The 26335-nt window shown below is 35.0% G+C and overlaps 1 protein-coding gene across 1 annotated transcript in view; it reads left to right on the top strand.

The window, feature by feature from the left end:
- Positions 1 to 209: 209 nt before the first annotated feature.
- SEMA3C (semaphorin 3C) overlaps positions 210 to 26335 on the top strand; it is a 192658-nt gene continuing 166532 nt past the window's right edge. Inside the window, exons 1-2 of the mRNA XM_082399365.1 lie at positions 210 to 711; positions 2742 to 2882. Coding sequence (XP_082255491.1) covers positions 2780 to 2882 — 103 coding nt within the window. The 5' untranslated portion in view covers positions 210 to 711; positions 2742 to 2779. The remainder of the gene's footprint in view (positions 712 to 2741; positions 2883 to 26335) is intronic.

Below are 26335 nucleotides of genomic sequence, written 5' to 3'. Positions count from 1 at the left end.
TTTCTACGGGAAAAGGACGAGACTCATGCCCTTTTAACAACGCATCTCTTTGCCTTAAAAGGATTTAGTGATCCTTCTCTTGCAAAAGCTGCTTTGCACTTTGATATTTAAGGCCAAGCTTAATCTTGAATGCCTTCCAAGAGCAGCCGGTAACAAACAAAAACCTTGGGGCACACCCTGTAAGTTGTTCACTCCACTGCAGAGCGCGAAAGCAGCAGAGGTGTTCAGTTCGTCCCCCAGACTGCTGCGGCGCATTCCTGTATCTCTAGGGCGGCTCGTCCTGGGGTCGGCCCCGCCCTGGCGGCTGCCTGCCACCCTCTCGCGGGCGCGCTCTGGGTGGGGCCTCGCGGCGGGTGGAGATGCGGCCGAGCGTGCTGGGCGGGTGAAGCGAGCCGGCTGGGCGGCGCGCCGGGGCAGCCAGAGCCGCGCGCCGCGTCGCTGTAATCGGACACCCGAGCGCTCGCCCCATGCGCCGGCCACTTTCCATTCACTCCGTAGTGCTTGATTGAGCGACGCAGAGCAGGGCTCCGGGTGCCGCGCCACTGCAACGCTGAGGATTCCTTTACAAAGAAACTCAGAGGACCGGGAAGAAAGAATTTCACCGCTGGGACGCCCTAGAAATTACGGTCTTTGGGGAAAAGGACTACAAACACGCGGATCCAAACCTGTAGCAAATTGACGACTTTTCCGTGCTGATCTCGTCCCACCTCGGTAAGCTGGATTCGTTGTTTCAGCATTACAAATTTAGAAAAATATAACTTTTGGGTCTGTGTATAGACCTTTCACATATCGATGTGCTCAGGTCTGGATATTTTCTTAAGAGCGCTTGCAGTTTGTCATGGAAGTGTTTCCCTTGCTGAGAACCCGGCTGGAATTGTTTCTTTAGGTTGTGACACCTGCGGAGAGTTTAAAGCTGAGTATTTCCCTGCCTTCTAAGGCAAAATTACTCGAGAGGATTTTATAGAAGAGTCCTTTTCTTACGTGTTATTAGTGTTCAATCAGTACAAGTGAAAACAACAAGCAGCATGTCTTAAGTGTTTGAGTTAAAGGGAAGAAGTCATAAAATATGAGGGGCGGAGGCGTGTATGAGACACTTGGCTTTCAGTCCCTTCTCAACTCTAGGTTGGCTTGAAATCACATTGCTCTGTATACTCACTCCACTTGACCTGTCATTTCATCTCCAATATTATTCTTTGCAATTTGTGGCATATGTAGCTCTAGTGGAGGCATATCAGATAAGATATTGTTAATAGCAATATGTAGAAATGCGTGATTATTATCAGCCTGCTTAATAAAGAGACAAAGTTTAGGCATATTTATAGCTTTGTGGGCGGGGGGGGGGGACTTTATACATAAAGTCAACAAAACCAGGGAGCAAATTACTAAGGGAAAGTCACCCTATAAAATCAATTTTCTTCTAAGTTAATTTAGGGATGACAAGGTGAAGAGGTTGTGGAAGCAGGAAGAAAGTGTTTCTTTTGAAAATTACCAACACAAACATCTCTAGGGTTTCCTCCATCTGTGTGGTAAAAGAAGCATACAATTTTGTTTCTGCCTCTTATAACATATGTACCACCTAGGAAATCAACTTATAATTTTTGTTTACAATGGCATGTTCGGTTTAATTGTTACTTTGCTTCTGTATTACTAAAGCTTTTCTATTGCTTCTGTTACTTTTCAAATTTTAGTGGCATTTCTTTATTGAATAAAATTAGTGGTAAAATTTTAATTTTAAAAGCCACATAATATTGAAGATCAGTATTGTTGTAACCTGTAAAAATAAATTTCTAGATTAAACTCTGTCATGTCATCTTATTGTATAATTGTGGTAGATTCAAAATGATGGGGTTTCTTTTATGGTCCTGAGTTTATTTTGCATATTGTGGCCACTAGAGCTCCTACAGATATGAAGTTACACATTACCTGATCTTTGTTATTCAGACATTAGTTAATAGCATGTATTAATTTTATAGCTATAGTTTCAAACAGTAATACCTGTCTCTCTGATTTATCTTTTGACATTTTGACAGCCCACTTTCTAGTCGATTTATTTTAAATATGCATTGAGGTATATATGGTTCACTCGATTGCTCACCACTAAGTCATTGGTTTGAATTTGGCACAAATCCATGGTTACCTCATCTACATCATTTAACAGCTGTATGGTCATCTGTATAAACCGGCAGATAACTAATTCCAGTGATCAAGGATTGAGCACTAGTAGATCTCTGTGTAGAAATATCATTTCAGAGATGGTTACTCCAAAAGAGCTAATGAGTGTGTGGAAGTGAATGTTCATGTGGGATTTTCCTACTGCTACTATATTTATGGTAGAAAGAGAAGTTTTCATCCACTAATACTTATTTGCACCATTCTCAAGTCTTTTCAATGTAATGTGTTTTTTAAAGAGAAGAACAAGTTTAAATATCGGCTTTTCCTTTGGGAATCAGTAACTTTTTCCTGGCTGCCTTGTTTTATATTAGCATTATTTTGCTGGAAGATGAAATAATTTCACTTTTAACAAAGACTGCCAGACACAAATGAAATCAAATCCAAATTTTCACATCTAAGAAACAGTCACAGCACCTCCTACTGTTTGCATGACTGTAAAAGTTCAGCTGTGTCTTTTGTGAATAGAGTGCTCTGTCTAGATTACTGGTTTAGTGTGTGGGGGGGGGAGGGGGGGTGTGCTCCTAAAATGTGAAGTGAAATATAACAAACTTGTTATCTTTATTTTAAAGGTATTTTCCCTTGGATATTAACTTGCAAATCTGAAGAAATGGCATTCCAGGCAATTTGGTTCTTGGTTGGAGTATTTGTTTGTTCTACCTGTGTAAAAGGATCATCTCAGCCCCAAGCAAGAGTTTACTTAACATTTGATGGTAAGAAAGTTGATAAACACTCTGAGGAAAATGTTATTTGAAGTCTTTTTTTCTTATCCAGATTCAAAAATTACTAAAGACAGTAAAATATTATTGAGTATTGATTAGCTTTAAAAATATCTAGTGGGCAGCTTTTTGGATGATAGCTATTTTAAATTATTGGTTAATAGACAAAAGCCTCTATTGCATTTGTTTATGAAAATGCTTGAAGTATATTCTGCCCTTTCTGAAGTTTCTTCTGTGTTGGCATGCACATGTATGAGGAGATGGTGAAGAACTCAAAGCCTAAGGTCTTTGATCTTAGTAGTCATTTGGCTTTGTTGAGGAACACCCCTTAAGTGCTAATCCTCATCAGCAGAAAGAGCTATGCAGGTTTAATTATTGAAATTTTTTCTAATACATTTTGGGCCTTAGCCTCAAAACTGGTCTCTCCATACATTGTTCTACTGGTGTTTCTTCTATTTCCATGAGGAGTTCCTGAGGTTGGCAAAGTCTCCTAATTAATTGAAAAGGACCTAAAAGAATAGTTGGAAATAGGCTTTTGATTGCTGTTGTATGCAAATGTTCTCTTCAGAACCTTAGGGAAACGAGTGTGATTTCAAATTTTCACAAACATGAAAGGCTTAAGGTCCTCTGAGGGTATGGTTTGCCAAATGTGTGCATGAGCTTTAATGTATATAGTTCAAATGACTTGTAGATGGATGATTTTGGTCAGTCATGTAACCCATACTAATTGGACAGATGGAATAAGAAATGGATCAGGAAGATCATCCTGCCAGTCAGGGTCATTTATATTTTTATTACTTCTTTCAGCTCTGTCTCTGCGTAAACCTCAGTGTCACTGGGCATATTTTCATTCATTTGAGAAATAGTATACTCTCAAGCCTTATATAGCAGGATGTCTTTGAAACTCTATCTTGAATGTCAAACAGCAGTATGACTGACACTTATCACTCAAATGGCTATCTTTTTTTCTTTCTTTCTTAAATCACCAAGTGCTTTCCCCAAGGTCATCGTAAGCACTGATGGGACCTTATTTAGAACTTAGAGTGTGTGAGCTTCTAATTGTTTCCTTAGCTTCTGAGTTAGGCATTCCCCTCAAAAACCCATGGCTATCCAGTTAAGTTGGGAAGAAAGGAAAAACAGACCTTTGAAGTATCTTTTTTTTTTTTTTTAATTACTAACAAATCTTGCAGTCTGCTAACACCTCTTCTCCCAAGTTGAGAACTATGTATTACCTAATCAAATAAAAAGAAAGGCATTAAGGAACAGTACAATTTCTCCCCAGTTTTCTGTATTTCTCTCAGCATACAGGAAGATGGAGTGGTCTCATAGATGAGGTATCTAAACCTGCTCTCTCTATTACATTGAAACTAATCGAACTTCTTTTAACTGAAACTTAAGCCAAAATATGTAAATATTAAAAACAAGTGTGTCACTAGAGATAATTCATCAAGTCTGTGTTTGAAAAGATGATTACAATTTACCTTTTGCAGAGGAAATTAAGTAATACAATCTTTTAAAACCAAACTTCAATACCATGTAGGACAATGACTGCTATTTACAAAGTGACTAGAAATTATGATGGGCTTTTTAAAATTCTGCATATCTAAAATTTTAAATGCTCTTAAACTCAAAACAGATTCTTACAGAATAATACTTTAATTTATAACATATGCAGAATACAGCATGATTAGATAAGCTAATGATCTGAAAGTCTTATAATTCCTATTTTATTCTTCCCAAGAGTCTTACTAGGAAATAATTAGAGAGATAGAATTCACTTAATTAGAATACTGTTTTAAAGAGATATATCAACAAGCATAATGAAATGCCACGATTGCTAAATTAATACCAAAAAAACTCCAAAAATGAACTGTATAATAGACAAAGTATCATTGGAAAAGTACCTTGAGCAAAACCAATTGTTAAAATGTATATATTTTAATCATTAATTCGTAGTAATTTTCTTAAGAGATTTGACAGTATACCTGCTTGAGATCTTGTTCCAAATTTCTTATCACTTAAAGTGTCTCTTTGATCTTATTATGACTTCTCTGAGTATCACACTGAATAGGTTACTAAATTTCTTCCAAAATGGTTTAGTCTTAACATCAACATATAGAACTTTGTACAGGGTTGACATATATATGAATATATGTTAATTTACATATATACAGATACATACTTTCATTTATTTCATATTTAAAAATTTCTGAGTGACACATTAGAAGAATCCTCTCAGTCTTGTCTTACTGTCCAATTAAGAATCACAGTCAATTTAAAGGTGTGTGAAATAAGAGATCTCTTCTCCCATCCAAATTCCATCCCTTCTTGTGGTGGTGATAACATTTGGGAAACAATGATTTACACATTTGCCTTCCCTATTCATCTAGTGCAAGGTCAACCAGATGGTCATCACTACTACGGGAGAATGTACTTCAGGTGCTATTAATTAGTTACATTTGTGCTAGATAAATCTTGCATGTTAAAAGAACTGTGACTCCTCTTAGATATTGCATTTCATAATTTTTATAATTCTTATTTTATGCCATATACCTTTTCAAATGAATAAAAAGTTCATGCAAATTATTTTTGTTTGAGTTGAATTTTTCTTGAAAAAAATTCCAATTGTTTGACAAATTCACATTTCATAACATTACTGTCCTATTTTTTTTCCAGAAAATCTTTAAGATCAATAAGGGTCATAAGGAAAGGCAAGGCTATGTATATAAATAGACAAAACTTGTTTTGCTTGCTAATATACAAGGGAAATCATTGTTGAAAAGATTCTGCTTTATCAAGAAGAAATTTTAGCACGTAATCTTTTACAAAATCAGGAATAAATACTCCATAATTTGACAGAAGATATCAGTTGCATGTAATTTTAAGAAAAGGTGCTGAGCTTCAGAAAAATGGAAATATTGTCTATATTTGAATAGATATGAAATCTGATGACTGCTTTAAATGTGTTAAATATTGTTTCTATTTAAAAATGAGATAGATTCTTTTCTCTTTTGTTTACATTTTTACTGAGATATAATTGACATATAACATTGTATTAGTTTTAGGTGTACAACATAATGATGCGATATTTGTATGCACTGCAAAATGGTTACTGCAACAGGTTGTTACCATATGTCATTGTAGAAAGTTCCAAAAATTATTTTTCTTGTGATGAGAACTTTAAGATTTGCTTTCTTAGCAACTTTCAAATACAATATTATTAATTGTAGTCACCATGCTATATATTATATCCCCATAACGTATTTATTTTATACCCAGAAGTTTATATCTTTTGACCCCTTCACTAATTTTGTCCACCCCCCACCCCCTGCCTCTGGAACAACCAATCTGTGCTCTGCATCTAAGACTTGGATATTTTTTTTTTAAGATGCCATATATAAATTAGATCATACAGTTTTTGTCTTTGTCTGACTTATTTCACTTAGCATAATGCCCTCAAGGACCATCCATGTTGCTGCAAATAGCAAGATTTCATTCTTTTTTGTGGGTGAATAATATTCCATTGTATATGCATACCATATCTTCTTTATCCATTCATCCATTGACGGCAACTTAGGTTGTTTCCATATCTTGGCTACTTTAAATAATGCTGCAATGAACTTGGGTGTTCATATATCTTTTGAGTTAGGGTTTTCATTCTCTTTGGATAAATACCTAGAAGTGGAATTACTGAATCATATGGTAATTCTATTTTCAGTTTTTTGAGGAACCTCCCCAATGTTTTCTATAGTTGCTGCATCAATTTACATTCCCACCAACAGTGCACAAGGGTTCCCTTTTCTTCACATTCTCGCCAACACTTATTTCTTGTCTTTCTGTTGGTAGCCATTCTGACAGGTGTGATCTAAGGTGAGCTATCTCATTGTGGTTTTGATTTGCATTTCCCTGAAGATGAGTGATGTGGAGTATCTTTTCATGTGCCCCTTGGCCATTTATATGACTCTTTGGAAAATGTTTATTCATATCTTCTGCCCAATTTTTAGTCAAATTATTTGTAATTTTGCTATTGAGTTGTATGAGGCCTTTATATATTGTGGGTAATACCCCTTATTGGATATATAATATGTTTTGCAAATATATTCTCCCATTCAGAAGGTTGCCTTTTTATTTTGTTGGTGGATTCCTTTGCTGTGCATCAGCTTTTTACTTCGATATAGTTCCATTTGTTGATTTTTGCTTTTGTTGCCTTTGCTTTTGGAGTTAGACCCAAAAAATCATCGCCAAGACTGATGTCAAGGAACTTATTTCCTGTGTTTTCTTCTAAGAGTTTTTTGTTTCTGGCCTTACTTTTAAATCTTTAATCCATTTGGAGTAAATTTTTGTGTATGCTATAAAATAATAGTCTGGATTCTTTTTTTTTTTTTTTTTTTGCATTGGGCTGTCCAGTTTTTCCAACACCATTTATTGAGGAGGCTGTCCTTTCCCCATTGTATATTCTTAGCTTCTTTGTTGTAAATGATTGACCGTGTATGCTTGAGTTTATTTCTGGGCTCTGTGTTCTGTTACATTTACCTAGGTGTCTGTTTTTATGCCAATACCATACACTTTTGATTACTACAGCTTTGTAATATAGTTTGAAATCAGGGCACATGATATCCCAGCCTTATTCATCTTTCTCAAGATTGCTTGGCTATTCAGGGTCTTTTGTGGTTCCATACAAATTTTGGAATTGTTTGTTCAATTTCTGTGAAAGACGTCATTGGAATTTTGATAGGGACTGCATTGAATCTGTATACTGCTTTGGGTAATATGGACATTTTAACTGTATTAATTCTTCCAATGCATAAGCACAGAATGTCTTTTCATTTCCATGTTTCTTCTTCAGTTTCTTTCAGTATATAGTTTTCAGTGTACAGGTCTTTCACCTCTTTGGTTAAATTTATTCCTAGGTATTTACTCTTTTTTTCCTTTTAGATAAACTTTACTGTTAGAAGAGTTTTAGATTTAGAGAAAAATTAAGAAGGTAGTACAGGGAGCTTCCATATACCCTACACCCAGTTTCCTCTCTTGCTAACATCTTATATTAATATGGTACATTGGTTACAATTAATAGACCAATATTGATATATTAGTATTAAATAAAGTCCATTTTTTTAGATTTCCTTAGTTTTCACCTAATGTCCTTTTTCTGTTCCAGGATCCAATCCAGTATAGCACATTGCATTTAGTCATCATGTCTTACTCAGCTCCTCTCATATCTGCTTTTCAAAGCAAAGCAAAGAGAAGCTCCTCCATAGTTCCTGTGGTAAATTAGTCTCTCCTGCTTCTGTCTTTGGTCTTGGGCCATGCACAACTAAAAGTTTAATATTTAAGGCATTCTTCCTGATGCTGGTTTTTGTAAGAACAGAAAATAATGGGGAACAGTAATATTCTAACACTCAAAAATTCATAGCACCAATGTAGGTGCTGAATACATACTTCACTGAGTTTATGTAGTGATCCAGTGAGGTAGTGTGTATGGAGTCTTCCAAAGCCACAGTCTGTGTTTTCATTGATGATAGAAGTGGGGATGCTCCCTGGCTGTCTTGGTCCTCCAAATTTCTTTACAAGTATGAGTGGCTATGCGACTCAAGTTTAGCCAATGTGATATAAGAGAAAGATACTAGGTAAGGTTTATATAATGCACAAACTCACTGGCATTCATTTGGCCCTTTATCCTTTGCCCTAATCCATGATTCCTATCTGGAATATCAAAAATGGTTTTGATTAATAGAAATAAGGTATTTTATTCTTTCTGATGCAATTATAATGGGGGGATTGTTTTCTTAATTTCTCTTTCTAATAGTTCATTGTTAGTGTATAGAAATGCATCCAAATTTTGAATATTGATTTTGTACCCTGCAAATTTACTGAGTTTATTAGTTTTAACAGTTTTTTGGTGAAGTCTTACAAATTCCTATATATATAATCATGCTGTCCACAAATAGTGACAGTATTACTTCTTCCTTTCCAATTTGGATGTCTTGTATTTCTTTTTCTTTCCTAATTGCACCGGCTAGGACTTCCAATATTATGTTGAATAGAAGTGGCAAGAGTGGGCATCCTTGTCTTGTTCCTAATCTTAGAGGAAAAGCTTTCAGCTTTTCACCATTGAATATGAGGTTACCTGTGGGTTTGTCATATAGGGTCCTTATTATGTTGAAGCATGTTCCCTCTATACCCCCTTTGTTGAGTTTTTATTGTGAATGAAAGTTGAATTGTGTCAAATGCTTTTTCTGCATTTATTTGAGACAATAATGTGATTTTTCTCCTTCATTTTGTTAATATGGTATATTATGTTGATTGATTTGCAGATGTTGAACCATCCTTACATCTCTAGAATACATCCCACTTGATCATGGTGTATGCTCTTTTTAGTGTATTGTTGAATTCTGTTTGCTAATATTTTGTTGAGGATCTTTGCACTTATGTTCATCTGGGATATTGGCCTGTAATTTGTGTGTGTGTGTTTGGTTTCCTTTACTGGCTTTGGTATCAGGGTAATGCTGGCCTCATAAAATGAGTTTGGAAGCATTCCCTCCTCTTCAATTTTTTGGAAGAGTTTTAAGAAGGATAGATATTAAATCTTCTTTTAATGTTTGGTAGAATTCACCAGAGAAGCCATCTGGTCCTAGACTTTTGTTTGTTGGGACATTATTGATTACTGATTCAATCTCTTTATTAGTAATTGGTCTATTCAGATTTTCTATTTCCTCATCATTGAATCTTGGAAGATCATATGCTTCTAGAAACTTATCCACTTCTTCTGGGTTGTCAAATTTGTTGGTGTTTAATTGTTCATAGTAGTCTTTTATGATTCCTTGTATTTCTATAAAGTCTCCTTTTTCATTTCTGATTTTATTTATTTGAACCCCCTCTCTTTTTCTCTTGGTGCATCTAAAGATTTGCCAATTTTGTTTATCTTTTCAAAGAACCAGATCTTAGTTTCATTAATCTTTTCTGTTGTCTTTTAGTCTCTGTTTAATTTATTTCCACTCTGATCTTTATTATTTCCTCCCTTCTACTAATTTGGGCTTCATTTGTTCTTCTTTTTCTAGTCCATTTAAATGTAAAGTTCGATGGTTTATTTGATATTTTCTTGTTTCTTGAGGTAGGCCTGTATCACTGTGATTCCCTCTTACAACTGCTTTTGCTCTATCCCATAGATTTTGATGTATTTCATTTCTTGTATTTCCATTTTCATGTGTCCCAAGATATTTTTTGATTTCTTCATTGACCCATTGGTTGTTCAGTAGCGTGTTGTTTAATTTCCACATATTTGTGGGTTTTTTTCATTTTTTTCTTGTAATTGATTTCTAGTTTTATACTATTATAATCAGAAAAGATGCTTGAATTGACTTCAGTCTTCTTAAATTCATTGAGACTTGTTTCATGGCCTAACAGATGATCTATCCTGGAAAATATTCCATGTGAACTTGAGAAGAATGTGTATTCTGCTGCTTTTGGATGGAATGTTCTGTATACCTGTTAAGTTTTTCTGGTCTAATGTGTTATTTAAGACTGATGTTCTGTTAATTTTCTGTCTGGATGATCTATCCATTGATCTTAGTGGGGTACTAAAGTCCCCTGCTATTATTATACTGCTGTCATTTTCTCCCTTTAGGTCTGTTAATATTTGCTTTATATATTGAGGTACTCTTATTTTGGGTGCACAAATATTTACAAATGTTCTATCTTCTTGTTGGTTTAACCCCTTTATCATTATGTAATGACCATCTTTGTTTTTTTTTTTACATTATTCATTTTAAAGTCTATTTTGTCTGATATAAGTATAGCTACCCCATCTTTCTTTTTGTTTTGTTTGCATAAAACATCTTTTTTCATCCCTTAACATTTAGTCTATGTATGTCCTTACGTCTGAAGTGAGTCTCTTGTAAGAAGCATGTAGATGGGACTTGTTTTTTAATGCATTCAACCACTCTGTCTTTTGATTGTAGAATTTATTCCCTTTACATTTAAAGTAATGTTTAATAGATATGTACAAATTTGCTAATTGTTTTTTTGGCTGTTTTGTAGTTCTTCTCTGCTCCTTTCATCTTCTCTTACTCTCTTCCCTTGTGTTTTGATGACTTTCTTTAGTGTTATGCTTAGATTTTTTTCTCATCTTTTGTGTATCTACTATAGGTTTTTGCTTTGTGGTTACCATGAGGTTCACATATAACAGCTTATATACATAACAGTCTACTCTAAGTTGAAAACAAGTTTTAAATTTGAATGCATTCTAGAACTGTATACTTTTACTCCCCCCACCACCTTTTATGTTTTTGATTTCACATTTTACATCTTTTTAGTTTATGTATCCCTTAACTAATTATAGTTATAGTTATTTTTACTACTTTTGCCTTTTAACCTTCACACTAGCTTCATAAGTGATTAATCCACTACCTTTACTATATAGTTACCTTTACCAGTGAGATTTTTATTTTCATATGTTTTCTTGTTACTAATTGGTACCGTTTCTTTCAGCTTAAAAAAGTCCCTTTAACTTTTCATAAGGCCAGTTTACTGGTTATGAACTCCTTTAGCTTTTTCTTGCCTGGAAAACTTTATCTCTCCATCAATTCAGGATGATAACCTTGTGGGGTAGAGTATTTTTGGTTGGAAGTTTTTCCTTTCAGCACCTTGGATATATCATGCTATTCCCTCTGTCCTGCCAAGTTTCTGCTGAAAATTCTGCTGATAGTCTAATGGGGGTTCCCTTATATGTAACAAGTTGTTTTTTTTCTCTTGCTGTTTTTAATATTCTTTCTCAATCTTTAAATTGTGACAATGTAATTATGATGTGTCTTGGTGTGGATCTCTTTGGGTTCTTCTTATTTGGAACTCTCTGGAACTCCTGGATCTGGATTCTGTTTCCTTTCCCAGGTTAGGGAAGTTTCCAGTCATTATTTCTTCAAATAAATCTTCTGTCTTTTTTCTCTCTCTTCTCCTTCTGGGACCCCTATAAGGTAAATGCTGTTTCTCTTTATGTTGTCCTATAGGTCCTGTAAACTATCTTAACTTTTTAAAATTCTTTTTTTCTTCTGCTGCCCTGTTTGTGTGAATTTCCACTGCCCTGTCTTCCAGATTACCAATTCTTTCTTCTGTTTCATCTAGTCTGCTGTTGAACCCCTCTAGTGTATTTTTCAGTTTCGTTTGTGTATTCTTCAATTCTGAGACTTCTGTTTGGTACTTTCTTATCTTTTCTATATTTGTTCAAGTTCTCACTGTGTTCATCCAGTCTTCTTCCAAATTCAATGAAAATCTTCATGACTAGTACTTTGAACTGTTTATCAGATAAATTACTTGTCTTCATTTAATTCAGATTTTTTCTGAGGTTTTATTTTGTTCTTTATTTGGAACATATTCTTGTTTCCTCATTTTGCTTAACTCTCTGTATTTGTTTCTGTGTATTAGATGAAATAGCTACCTCTCTCAGTCTCAAAGGAGTGGTCTTATGTAGGAGATGAACCTTGTTGTTCAACCTTGCAGTGACTCTTGCTTGTCTCTCAAACCTTTGTGATTGTCTAAGCAGCCTGATTTATTTTTGGTATGTCACAGATGTTGAGGGTGTACCAAGCCCCATCAGTGTTCCATAGGGAGGGATCTCAGAGAGCACCTAGTTTCAGGCTGATTGGAAAGAATACCCTCAGGTAGCAGCTTTTAAAGTATGCAAATATATACAGCTCTGTGGGACCACAAATGTAAGCCCTGCTGTCTTCCAGATCAGGTGATGTGGAGGTGTGCCCTGGATGACAGTTGCAAAACTCAGGGCTCCAGACGAGTGTATAAACTCCTTTCTGGGAGGCACCAGTGAGCTGTAGTGAGGCCAAGGGAGGAGAATACAATGATGGCATTCCCTGGCCTACATTCCCTGAGAGCACTTCCATAGCTTCTAGATGTGTGGCAAACCTTAAGTCTCCCCCTCAGGCTGAAGCTCAAGAAAATAGGCCTTTTTTCACAGAAAGACTGGGGTTGTGTTTCATTTTGCTGTCTGTTCAATGCCCTGGGTGTGGTAGCCTTCCAAGAACTGACTCTCTGATTCAGTCCTGTAGGGCCCAGAAACGAAAGCTCCCCTGGCCACTAGAGGCAGGTGATCAGGGTGCATCTCCTGTGTGGACTGTGCACACCTGCTGGCTTTAGCGAGGCAGCAGGAGAACTCAGGGTCATGATGCATCTGCAGATGTTAACTTTAGAGATGGAGCAGGAGAGTACAGTAATGCAACTTCCAGCTTTAGAAGGCAGCAGGAGAACACAGGGCAGGTCATGAATGCCAGAGATTTAGCGGAGCCGCAAGAAAGTGCTGTGACTGTATGTGCCTGGTGGCACTAGCCAGGTAGAGGGGAGAACACAAAAAATGTCACCCACCAACACCTCCATCCCCAGAGAGAGTCCTAAAAGGCCACTACCCCTCCAGCAGATGCTTTTAAGATTAGCAAATGAATTGCCTTCACATATAGACTAGGAGGTTTTCAAACTGCTACTTTTGTGCTGAGTCCCAACGCGAGTTGTCTGTATGTAAAAGCCCTTTAATAGCAGAATCTCACTTCCCAGCAGCCTTTTGGGTCTCCTGGACATAAGCCCCTTTGTTTTCAAAACCAGATATTATGGGGCCTCATGTCTCCTTTGCAAGTCCCAAGGGTTGGGGTGCTTGATATGGGGCACAAACCATTCACTCCTCAAGGAGAAGCTCCATATTTGTGAGATCCCTCCTAATTATGGGTTGCTGTGCCAGAGGTGGATTTTTTGGCAAAGAAGCACTAATTCAGTCATGTGGATGTTTTGGTTTTGTTAGTACAAACCTCTAAGTTATCAGACCTTATTTTTTTAAGTAATCCTGATAAATACTGGATTATCATTTTTGTTTATGTTTTTAGATCTAGAAAGATAATATTCTGAAATAAAGAAGTAGGATAAGACTAAGGTACACTCAATAAAACACAAGCTTCGAAAAGCCTGAATATCATTTTACTGAATAGGCAGCTGTCTGGCTCCACTTCAAGTTTTCTTTTTAGAGTTTCTAAAAAACTCTTATGAGTTATCAAGATAACCATGGAAATATTTTAAATTGCTTTATAAAGCTATGAATGCTCAAAAATAAATTCATTGATAGTTAAATGCATGGCAGAAAAGTCAATTATTTGTGACTGCTAGTAATTCCTTGCTATGTTCAGTAAAGACTTTGTACTACTAAACTGTTCCTCACCCCATGTAAGCCTGTGACTACCTAAAACTCAAAAGAAAAAACAATTAAAAGATTAAAACTCCATAAAGATTTTTACTGTTTGGATACCTAGCTAATATTGGCCAATTTTCCAGCCCAAAGTTGAGTTTTACATTTACATTTACATATGCATGACAGTGGTTTAAAAACATAAAAATGTCAGTGTGAGTTGTATTGGGAAACAAGTGTATTTAGTGTAGAGACTAGGGTTGCATAAGATTATAAGCTCTTTCAGTTATTTACTTTGTGATTCTTTTTGCCTTCTTTCAGTGCTGAATTTTAATTAATAAAGTTGTCAAAGTCTCCAGGTCATTGATAGTATACAAATGAAAGATGATGGAATTTTACAAAACATCTTTTATCTTTTAATATCTGCCTCATTTGACAAAAAGCTTAGTTAATTAAACAATAAATGAAAGGACCCCTGTGAACTAGTAGGCTGAATCCAAAAGCTGATAAATTGTTATTGGACAATAAACTCAAAACAATAAATTGCCTCTTTATGAACTCTGGTAGCATTAACATCGCAAGGCACATTTGTTGAGAACAGTTTGTCTACTGGTTGCCCAAGAGATAAAAATAAAGCCTTGATTATTTCATTAATCTTGGAGAATGCTCACTCTGGTTGTATTGAATCTTCTGAAATACTTAGTTCTTGGGAAAACTTGTGTTACTACAATTTCCTTTAATTTCCCTTCCAGTGGTCTCAGTTAAATGTCAATTAAACATCTTAAATAACACCTGCATGTTTTAATAAACCTAACTCAACAAGGGGTGCTGTGTGAATAAGAAGCTCTTTGCATTCTTCCCCTGTGAGAGAGTCACTGAACTCAGGAAGGGATAGATGAATGCAAGTGTGAGTTGGATGTTACCTAAAGCATAAAGAGTCTTTAGAGTAGCACTAAATTTGTGATGTAAAGAGCAAGTTAAAACAGTTGTAAAATACTGTGGGAATAGAAAATGAGAAGAAATTGCCAAAAAATTCATACGTCTATTTTGCCCTAAGGTATATATTGACATGGGACTCTGGTAGTCAAAATAAGACAAAATCTGTTTCATAGCCTTGAATTGGAGGAGAGAAGTTTTAAGTATAGCAAAGAATGTCTCTTGGGAAATATTAGGATAGAAATGTATTACAATGTATGCCGTGGATCTCTTTTTAAATGATTTTTAGAAAAAAAGTTGGAAACATATTTTCCTGTCATAAAAAAGTAATTCTTGTTCTAGGTGAGTTTTCTCAGAATCTAATAAGCTTAATTCTGTTGCCAAAAGATGATGTTGTGATGTTAAGCCATTCCTAGAGGTACAGGGTTCCTGCAGTTGGGAACAAAGAGGGATGCTTCAGTAATCTGAAATCAGAAGAGTGAGCTTATGTGCTCTGTTAATTTAGTCAACCAACTATAGCAATTCCATGAAAAAATGTGTCATATTCCATGATTATCCATAGATACATGTGAATATTTATGATTGAACTGTCAAATGAAGGTGGCTCACGTGATGCTTGACAGATTATTTTAAATCCATTTTACATGTTGATCAAATATGTGGATATGTTTTTCACAAGTGTGGATAATAGGATACGTTACATAGACTTTCTTTGCAGTTTTGATTTAGAAAAATATACCTAGAACTAAATATATGCATTTTTCCATCCTTCATAGATGTGTGCTACCATTTTGTCTTCTGTGTTTCTAAAATATTTTGATAATTTATTTGTATTCATTATAATAATAATCACTAACATTAATGTTGCCTTTGTGCCAGGCACTATTCTAAATACTTCACATTATCTCATTTTATTCTCTAACAACACTGTGAATTAGGCACTATTTTCATCCTCATAAAATGGAGGTACAGAGAAAGTAACTTACCTGAGGTCACAGGAATGGAAAGGGACACGATAAAACACAAGCAGTCAGAGTCCAGAGCCAGAACCATTTCTGTAGATGCTGCTAGAATTAGTTTTAAGGTCCACAAAAATCACAATTTAAATAAAAAAACATTTTCTGAGGAAGTCACACTATAACTCACTTTATCATGTTAAGGGTGTCACAGTGTATTTTTGCTCTTCTCTTGGAACAGCAAGCCTTCCTGAAAATAAAGGAAATAAAACTCATTCTGTACACCATTCCTAATTCCCTCTTCAATTTCAGTTTCATCAAGGTAAGGATGAGGGAATCACCCTCTGGAACAAGTTTATTTTGTTGCTGCAGGTGAGGTCTCCTTTTGTGGCTGTGAGAGCAAATCTGAGCTCAGACAAAGGATAACTATAGAAAAACTTATTATTCACTCTCCTTACCTCACTATACAGATTTATCAGGGTGTGTCTCCATAAGTTCAATATAGCCTATACTTTCTTTTAAAGAAAAAAAAAAAATTCAGGTGTTCTTTTTTATGGATACCATTGCAGCGTCAACTAACTATAGCACTGAGACACACTCAGTTTTTTCGATTTCCAAATATTTCTTATATAATGAGGTTTAAAAAAATCCAGTCATTTTTATTTTAGTTCCATTACTGTCAAAAAATAAAAGTATTCATAAAGAGAGCTGCAGGCTTTGGGCAAACTCCAGGACTCTTTTGCCTTCTGCATTTCCATTTATGTGTTACTGAGAACCTCTGCTGTTAATGAAAACAGTTAAAAGCAAGGAACAGAAAGGTTAGACGTTTTCTAAGGCAGAGTATGAGTTGGCAAGAAGGGCATATAAAAGGCAGAGCTGAGTGCTGAGCCATGTGCTATTTTAGGGCAGCACTAGCCATGAAACAATGTGCTGAGCTGTAAAAGATGGCAAGTACATTCTACATTTCCAAGAAGCATGCTCAGAAACAGTCATTTCTACACCCCCTCCTTATTCAGTAAGAATTAACTGCCTTTGAGCACTCAGTAGTAATATTTTACTTCTGCAGGGTGCTTTTTACTTTTTGGAGAATTTCCACATGTTATCTCATTTATTACAGAATGCTTAGGCAATAGGTGGGCATGGAGGCCCCAAGGAGCTAAATGTCTTGGCTAAGGATCTACAGCTTGATGGTAACAGAGACAAGACTGGAAGAGGGAAATGGTATAGGAAAAAGAAAATTAATTATGTAGAGAATAAGAGACATTCTGCAAATGTTTATTACAAAATCTGCAGAAATGCCAGGCCATTAATTTCAATATTAGCAAATATGTCACATGCTATTTGCTTCCCCAAAATATGCACAACACTGTAGCTTTAACATACCTTAAATTTTTAATTAACTACTGATTTTTAGCAATAATTTATGGATTATTATATGTCAGGCTTCAAATATATTGAACAACATATTAGAAATGCCTGTAAATTTTCTTTGAAAAGATTGAGGCAATACGTAAATACCAGAAGTTCATATTTTTGTTTCTAATTCATGTAAGTTAATGAACATACTTTCCTTGCCTTGCCTTCCCCAAGTCACTGCTTTTGTAGTCAAGAGTTTCACTTGCTGTGCTGTGTACATTAGGATTCCATTTTCCCCTTTGTCAATCTTTAGAACAGAGTTTTCTCTGTATTATCTTAGAAGGAAACAATCCTTAAAATAACCTTAAGATCTGGTTTGAAGTGATGCCAGTGAAAGTGCCTAATATTCTTGCCTTTCTCAACTTTAACATTTTCTAGCATTTAAGATTCTTGATAATAAAAGTGTAAAATATTCTACCTAATTAATTCCTAAATTACTACTATACTGAAACTATTTTCTTATAAAAAATTAGCAGATACCAGACTTTGGATATAAGATTGCTTATATTTAAGCTTATATATAATGTAATAGCTAATGTCAATTCTCTAGCCTATATGGAATTGATAGGCCAAAGGAGTCAAAGCAATATAATTTTACAGAAGATAATTGCTATTTATCTAAGAAGAGGGTCAGACTGCTGATCCTGCGAAAAGAAAACCTTGAGTCTCTTTAGGAGTAATAGCACTAAAGAAACAGTTGTTAAATTCTTTCATGAAAAACTTCCTCTTTCCTTGGTATAGATTTTCACTTTCTAAAGATAAATGAATTATGGAGAGGGGGTATATATCTGAGTAAAGATAAATGCATAATCTTTACACACACATACATGTATACACATACTCTATGGGTAAAGATCAATTACATTTCATTACTGTTTTGGTGTTTTCTAAGTATATGTTCTCTTGTAAGTGCATATAACAAAAACTGAGAAGTCATGAAGAAAAAAGTTGAATTCCTGTTATCATTTTCAATGTGTTACTCATATGTTTTCTTACTTTAAAGTTATAATTAGCACAAATTTATCATTTAATAATTGGATAATTAGCTTGGCAAACACTTTAGTACTCTAAATGTTACTGTAACACTTAGTTATACAGTAATAGCTAGTGCAAGTGAGCTGAGGACCAGGACAAGAAACTGGTGGCTTGTGTATTTGAGCTTTGCCTCCCTCCCATTATTTATGGCTAGTAATAGTGAGAACAAAATGACTTGCTGCCAGAAGGAGGTAATCCATCCTTAGCACAGAAAACAGGAACTTAAAGGGAGCGAATGGAAAAAAATAGTATGTAAAGGCACTGTAAAATAAATACCTAAATTTGTTTACAACATTTGCTTCTTTTATAACCGTAAAGTCTCCAACCCAAGTGGCTAGTGTGATTATAGTTAGCATCTATTACCAAAGACTTAGCAGAGTCCCAATTATAGCGTATGAAACATAATCTTTCATTATGAGCTTCTCCTTTCTAAAAATCTTTGCAAAATTTAGATTAGAAAATCCCTTTTTTCTTTTGTAAATAGACATAACTTTATACAAACTGTGTGAAGTGCACCAAGCTGGGACTTCATTCATTGCTGAAATTTTATGTTGAATACAAGGGTCTGAAGCTTTTAAGACAGCACTAACAAAATTAGAAACTGAGACTAAGAGGAGTAGAACATCCTAGTATTCCTTTCCTTGCTTATTTGGGTCAGGTAGAAGTGGTGTATGTGGCCACAGTTTCTTTTAAATGGTAGAGACTATTACAGTTCTACAGAACTGTAATTCTTAACACAGGGACTACTTTTTTAATGAAGAAGTGAGTAGTAGTAAAGTGATAATAAAATTGGCTTGTATAAAAAAGCATTTTCATTGAATTTCATTATGGAATTAGAGTTACGTCTATATGTATGCAAATCATTCAATAGACTGGATTGAAAATATTTTAATAAAGAAACTTAAGATGATGACCAGGCATGCAGAAGTTTTGATAATATGATGTGGTGAATATTTTGAAGCTCTTTTTATAACTTTTCCATCCTCTTAAATATACGCTAGTTGTCATAATTCAAGCAAAAACAAAACCTCATGACTTAAATTATCTCTTGATTTGAAAGATTCTTTGGATAATTAATTGTGTCAGTTGCCAATAAGAACCTTAAGTGTTCTCTAAACATCATCAACCTAGGTCTGTATTCACACCTAAATGTTATTATGTAATAATGATGCAGACAATGGGAAGAGATTGGAAGCTCATTGCTATTATCTACAAATCTAGGTTTAAATAGAACCATTCCTTTCAGAAGCAGTCTTTCTGGCATCAAAAGTTTCCAACTTTTATTGGTCTATCCAGCCAGATTGTCGCTCCATAAACTCAAACTCATGGATTTTTTTTTTTCTTTTCCCTGAACAGTAATACTCAGAACATTTCAGGAGACCAGAACATTAAGCTGGAATAAAACAATGAGCGTATTATCATCACCAGAAGAGCATTTTGAATTTTATTAGAAGAAACCAATTAAGATGTTATTTTCAAGCAAAGGGCTTGGCAAGACTTCAGAAAGTTACAATACTTTCCGGAGTCGGGTAGGGGTTTAGTTGGCACAGAGGGCAGATCTTTAGCTTAGAGTCTTGACAGCTTTAATGCACATGCAACTGGGATTTTTTTGTTTAAGCTGATTCTCTTAAAAGCCATGCTTCCTGCCACTGTTCAACATAATTGCATCAATTCCACTTTCCATTAGTACTCAAAACCTGCTGATATGACTGGAGTTTTAAAACCTTTCTGTGAAAATCTAATTATGCATATTTTTTCCAGGGAGATCTGATAATGCATATGTTCTACAAAGTTATGTTTTTTATTCTGATATCTAGCATAGATTTTTATGCTAGTCATATACTTTGGTTATTCATTTAATTGTATTGACTACAGCGGTGTAAGAAATTTTCTATTACAGGAGGAGAAGAATATTCAATGGGCTCTATTTTGTTGAAGGACAAAGGAGCACATACCTATTTGCTATAGAATAATAAAATATTCTGATTTCAGGTGAAAGGAAATGATGATCTTTTTATTATGTGTATAATATCTATGTCCCTTTTATAATGTGCTTATTTTCAACACTTTGTCTTTATAGATATTTTATAATGATCTGCATTGATTTACTTCATCTCATATTTCTACTTTTTTGATATGTATTTGACACTTTTCTATACTTATGTATAGACATTTCAGATATTACATTAGGAATTTAAAGTGTAAAATGTATTTATCTAGCAGCTTACCACCTTGCATTTGTTTTCCTCACTTTCTTTCTTTGGTTTTTCTTCTTTTTCAATTGAATTAAGAAAAAGATTATTAAGCTTAGCCTGGACTCATTCACAAAATGGTGAAAGCCTCAGAGCCTAGGTGCTGATGGAACATGTAGCAGGAATTGAGTTAAAGATGGCCTAGAGTTAAGATGCATCGTTTATATATGCTTTGGAAATGAAATGTAGTGCCATAAGCACTTAGATGAAATTACCTTTAAAGCAATAACCATATTTGGTTTCCAAATTTTACAATAAATATTTGATACTAAGGCAAAATTTTAAAACCTTTTCTAAAATTGCTTCTGGGTTAAAAAAATAGAATTTTAATAACCAAAGATAAATTTGCTGAGGCCCATTAATAATAAGGCATAGATATTTTTCAAGGTATGTAAGTATCTGTATTAAGTTCCAACAGCACACATTATGTTCACCTTAAAGTGGAAGCTGGAAAATCTGGTTAGAATTGATTGTTGGCAAATTATGGGTCAATATAAGAAAAAGCTTTCAGGCTTTTATAAAAAATGTTGTATCCATCTGTCTCTTATCCCTTTACTCCCCTCTCATCCACCCTACTTTGGAGAGATTCCATTAAATACATTGTTCCATTTTTTAAAAAGACCCAAAGAACTGCACTGAATTCCACGAATATTTTAGAGAACCTACCTTGTACAATGTGGTTACTACATCTATAGGTACAAAGAGAAGTATGGCATGAATCCTGTCCTCAGTAACCACCCGTTCTAATCAGCAGGGTAAGCCAACTACATAAATACTACACCAGGCACAGCCTAATGTGTGCCATAAAAGGGACACAAACAACTTATAGAAGAAGCCAGTTTTGAAATAAAAACATTATCTTAAGTTGGTTTTGAAAATTGGCTTTAAACCCATTGTGGGCATTAATCATTCTGCAAGCAGGGATTACAGTATTATCATGGTTATAAACTGGACTGAGAGGGGCATTCAACTGGAATGCCAAGAAAGAGGTTATTGCACTTAACCAAGGTTCTCCAAGCCTCTGGGGCAAAGCTCTTTTGCTAGGGTTTGTTTTGTCTTGTTATTCACCTCTAAATCTCTAGCAGTCCTGCACAATGTAGAATCATTATGAGTGATATACTGACAAACAGTTTGGCACCAGTTTGCCAAACTGTCTCCAAATGCCCAGAGCATTTAAAATCCTAGACTGTCTATAGTGGTGGTAGGAGCAGGGGACTGTTTTTAGAGTCTTCTCCATTTCTCAGTTTCCAAATCTCTCTTGTTCTCTTATTTGATTTCTCTCTCTCTCTCTCTCTCTCTCTCTCTCTCTCTCTCACTCTCTCTCACACACACACACACACACACACACAAATACACAATGTTGGCCATGTGTGAGGCATAGAACAAAGACATGAAGCAGCCTGTCTTAAACATCAGAAGTTCAAAATAACTAGGTCTTCAGAAATATCTTCTTTTATACACGAAAATGAATTCCATACCAGAGGTCAGAAGCTCCTTTCTCTGGGCTTTCATTCCCATCAGCAGTTTGCATCTCATCATAAGACTACAAGACAGAAGAAATTAGACCAGGGAAAAATCTATAACTTTAAATGTTTGGAACGACTGACCATGTTAAACCCAAGACTTTATAACACTGATTCTCCATGTTGGCTACACATTAGAGTCACCTGGGAGCTTTAAAATTCTGCTTCCAAGGCCACGCCCAGACCAATTAAGTCAGTATCTCTAGGGATGAGGTATAGCCACTATTGTTTTTAAACTACTCCAGGTGATTTCAATCTGCAGTCATGTTTAGAGACCACTGCCTCCAAATCCCTAAAGTTCAGTTTCTGTTAGAGAACATGAAATCTCCAAGGTTCTTTTAACAATGAAATATAATTCTATTCAGTCTATTGCTCTAATGGTTTCCAAGATAGAGTCTTTGCTAAACATTGAAATATAGCCACTTTACTCAACAGTGGAGATTTTCAATGCCAGAAAAATCATCATTAGTGTAGCCATAATGCAGCTTGAGTGTTCACTACCCATTGAGTGAACAAATACCCTTCACTTATTTCTTTGTGAAATATGAAAGTCATGTAAAAGTTATGACCTAGAAAATTATGTTCTATTTTCTATTTCCTTTATATTTTGAAATGTAGTGACATCTCAGTGAGATTCTTGACAACCTAAGCTAGTCTTGATTTAGGTTATGTCGTCAGGTCTAACAGAGCCTGGTGCTAAGAAAATTCGGTAAAGATCTGTGCAGTATGTACTCTCTCACAGACAATTTCATTTGTATGTGTTTGTGTCTAAATGTGGGATAGCAGACTCTCTAAGACAAAGAGGCCGTCTATAGTGGTAGTGGTAGGGAGGGAGAGTGGGAATGGAAGATAGGGAAGGTTTCTTCTCACTCAGGAAAAAATATTTCGCCTATGACAATGGGAACAGATTCTGATCCTTTTTTGTATACCATTCTTTTTCCAGTCTCTTTAATGATGTATGATACATAGTAGATGCTTAATAAATTCTTGAAAGTAAAAAAATGAATGAATTATGTCTGCATTAGCAGCTTTAGAGAACTGGAAGAGAGCAGAAGTAGGTCAGAAAACACAAAAATGGAGAATCAAACCCTGTCCAGCTCTGTGTTCCAGGATCATAAGTTGCCAATAATTCAGAGAGGCCTTTCTTAATATGCTTTTAACCTTCCTCTTGGCAAATTATCTTGGTTTAGATCTCTATCCTTTGTACTGTGATCCTACTATTGCCATGAAGGCAGGAAAGCCATGGAAAGCTTTCATTAGTTTATGATAAATATCTGCAATACTCACAGTTGAAGACTTTCTGGAGAAAAAAAACTATGTGTAGGGGTTACTAGGTAGAAAAAAACTAAGCAATATTATGGGCAGGTCAATAGTAAACAGAACACAAACTGAGAACTTTGGGCCTTTGAAAATGTCAGTATTCGCTGTGAAGGACATGTCATGTTTACCTGTTTTTATTAAAACAACATGAATTAAAACGTTTTCTTGGCCATTGTCAGGAGCTTTATAGTATATGTTTGTTTACCAAAATGATGTCTTTCATTAAAGGAGAAATAGGGAAAAAACTCTCTTTTTGTGGAAGATGTAAATTTAACACCTTAAAATGCACAATATACCTCAAATGGGCAAGTTCAGAAAAATATGTTTTGCTTATAGGATGCAGTTTAGGAAAGAAAACAAACAGGCAGCTATCTTATTAAATGAAACAGCAAATGATATTCTAGGACAGTGTGGGTTTTTAGGATTCTAGTCACATCAAGCTAAGTTATCATTCTTTCCATGCTTCCACCTATAACTTTATTGATTGATCTTTAATGGAAAGATATGTATCTTGCCTTTGAAAGAATTAGATTTAGTGTGCTCCTATTATTTAGGACTTGGTCTGGCAAAGTAAATGAGGAACTCACAAGTAAGAGGTAAATGCTTAAAATATTTCCAGGGTAAAATACCAATATCTGGCTTAGCAGACTGTAAGAATACAACTCCGTGTGCGTCAAAATGCAAGTTACACAACTGTACTTCTCTGAAGGGTATAAAAAAAATCGCTTTGCTTAGTGGAAATTACTGCTGTAAAATACTAAAATAGCTACATTAGTAAATTGTGGAGTCAGGTAGTCAAAGGTAGTTTTTATTTTTCCTGGAGTATTTCACTTATCATTTATTTGTTTTGGAATATTGTTGTTAAAACCCAAATTATCATTTAATTCTAACTTGACAATCGGAAAATTTGCTTGACTATCTTGTAACATTGAGGTTCTTAATTCATTTCTGGAGTTCATCCACCAAAATAAAGTGTGGTAATTCTTTCTACCACCTTCTTCAGCAGGCAAAACTATGACTCATTTCCCCCACCCAGTTACTCCAGAACTGTTCACTGCAATGTTACAAAATGAGTTGTGATAGTACAATATTTCCCAATTTATTTTTGAGCCACTCAAGCAATGTATGCAACATCTTCTGTTCTAGGGAACACACACTAAAACACATATTACACATTTTCCATACTTCATTCTTGTCTCTGTGTTATCTCAGTAGTAAAGAGGGGAAAGGTGATAAGCTAGTCATGAAAGAACTATATTTTATAAATTCATTTGTTATATAGAGGGACTTTACTTATATTTAATGAACAATTTATAGGACAGTAGTGAATGGGCCTTCCTGTTATCTTTGCCATGTTTAAACCAAAATGGAAATTATTTTGTTTTGCAGAATCTCTACTAGCTAACGCAAATGCTCAAGTCTAGGTCAGGCCCAGGAGCAAATTGCCTGAGTTTGAAACATTGCTCTACCACTTATGAGACATGCAGCTCATGGCAGTTCCATCAACTTCTTTAAACTTTGTTTACTAGGCTATAAAATAAGGATAAATTAGTTCCCACCTGATAATGTCATTGTGAATATTAAACAAGGTAACGTATATAAAACACTTAGCAAGACATGACAACAGTAAAAGTATACTAAATGCTAGATATTATTATAATTATTTTGTATAAAGTGAGAGAATTAAAAGATAACTAGGATATATTCCATCACCTTAAGAAATGTATTGTCTAGTTATATTAAGAATCATTATTCTAGATGTGGAAAACTTGTGGGACACTGGCCTAGAAAAGGATGTTCTTGGCTCACATAATATTTAAAAATGAGTAAGATGCTAACATTTAAGAATCAGGAGATTTTAGTTTATAATGTATATTTCTCTTTTTTCTTGAAAAGTCAGAAGAGCTAGGAAGCACTGACAGGGGCTGAGTAGGACTTTCCCTTCTAGTCTGGTTTCCTTTATTCACTCATGTTGCCTGTCTGAACCTCACCAACATGGACTTTTCTACTCTTGGGTCTAGAGTGGGACACGATGACGGATAAAAAATAATTTCTAGATAAAGCAATAGATCTTGTAAGGATCCTGTCTCCTTGGTGGTATTGGGGCATAAAAGAAAAGAAAAATAGAATTCTTTCTTTCAAGGAACATATAGTTAGGGAAAAAAGGAAATAAAATCATAAAACAAGACATATCATATCTTCCTAAAAATACATATATCATTTTCATGATACCCACACTGAAAATAATATAATACATTAACTTTTGTCTCTGCTTATGAAAATATTAGTTTGTTATGAAAAAGACAAGTTGAGAATATAGGGCATGTAAGAATGCTTAAATAATAGGAGCCCACTAATCTAATGGTTTCTTTCAAAGGGAATCAACAACAGCATTTCTTTTTCATAAATATATATGTATATGTACATGTGTTGTGCTTTGCATGAAGGCATAAATCACCTATAAAATAGTCTAGGCTATGTTGACAGACTTTGGGAAAGAATTTATTGAGCCACTCTCTGATCAGCAGTTCTAGTTTTTTGATCTCAGAGAAGTTATGGGTAGGCTGTGGTTAATGATGTGAAAATATGGGCTATTATTCTCTTATTTGTCAAGTTATTGACAAAACTTTTTACTTAGTCATTTCAATGAAAATCTAGTGTCAGCTATCCTAGCTTCATGCAGATTTATTTAAGGAAAGAAATATCCTACATAAGTTTCCTGATACTCAATACCAAGTTATTACGGAAGTCTGATTCCCAAGTCCTGTGAGCTGCAAGATTGGTGTGATTTGGTTCTACCCATATTTTGCTAAATACTGATAGACAAAAAACACTG

Source organism: Balaenoptera borealis, assembly GCF_965194805.1.
Source record: "Balaenoptera borealis genome assembly, chromosome: 7".
Lineage (NCBI taxonomy): Eukaryota > Metazoa > Chordata > Mammalia > Artiodactyla > Balaenopteridae > Balaenoptera > Balaenoptera borealis.
The sequence above is the reverse complement of the archived record's forward strand: the minus strand, read 5'-3'. Positions and strand labels throughout refer to the sequence as shown.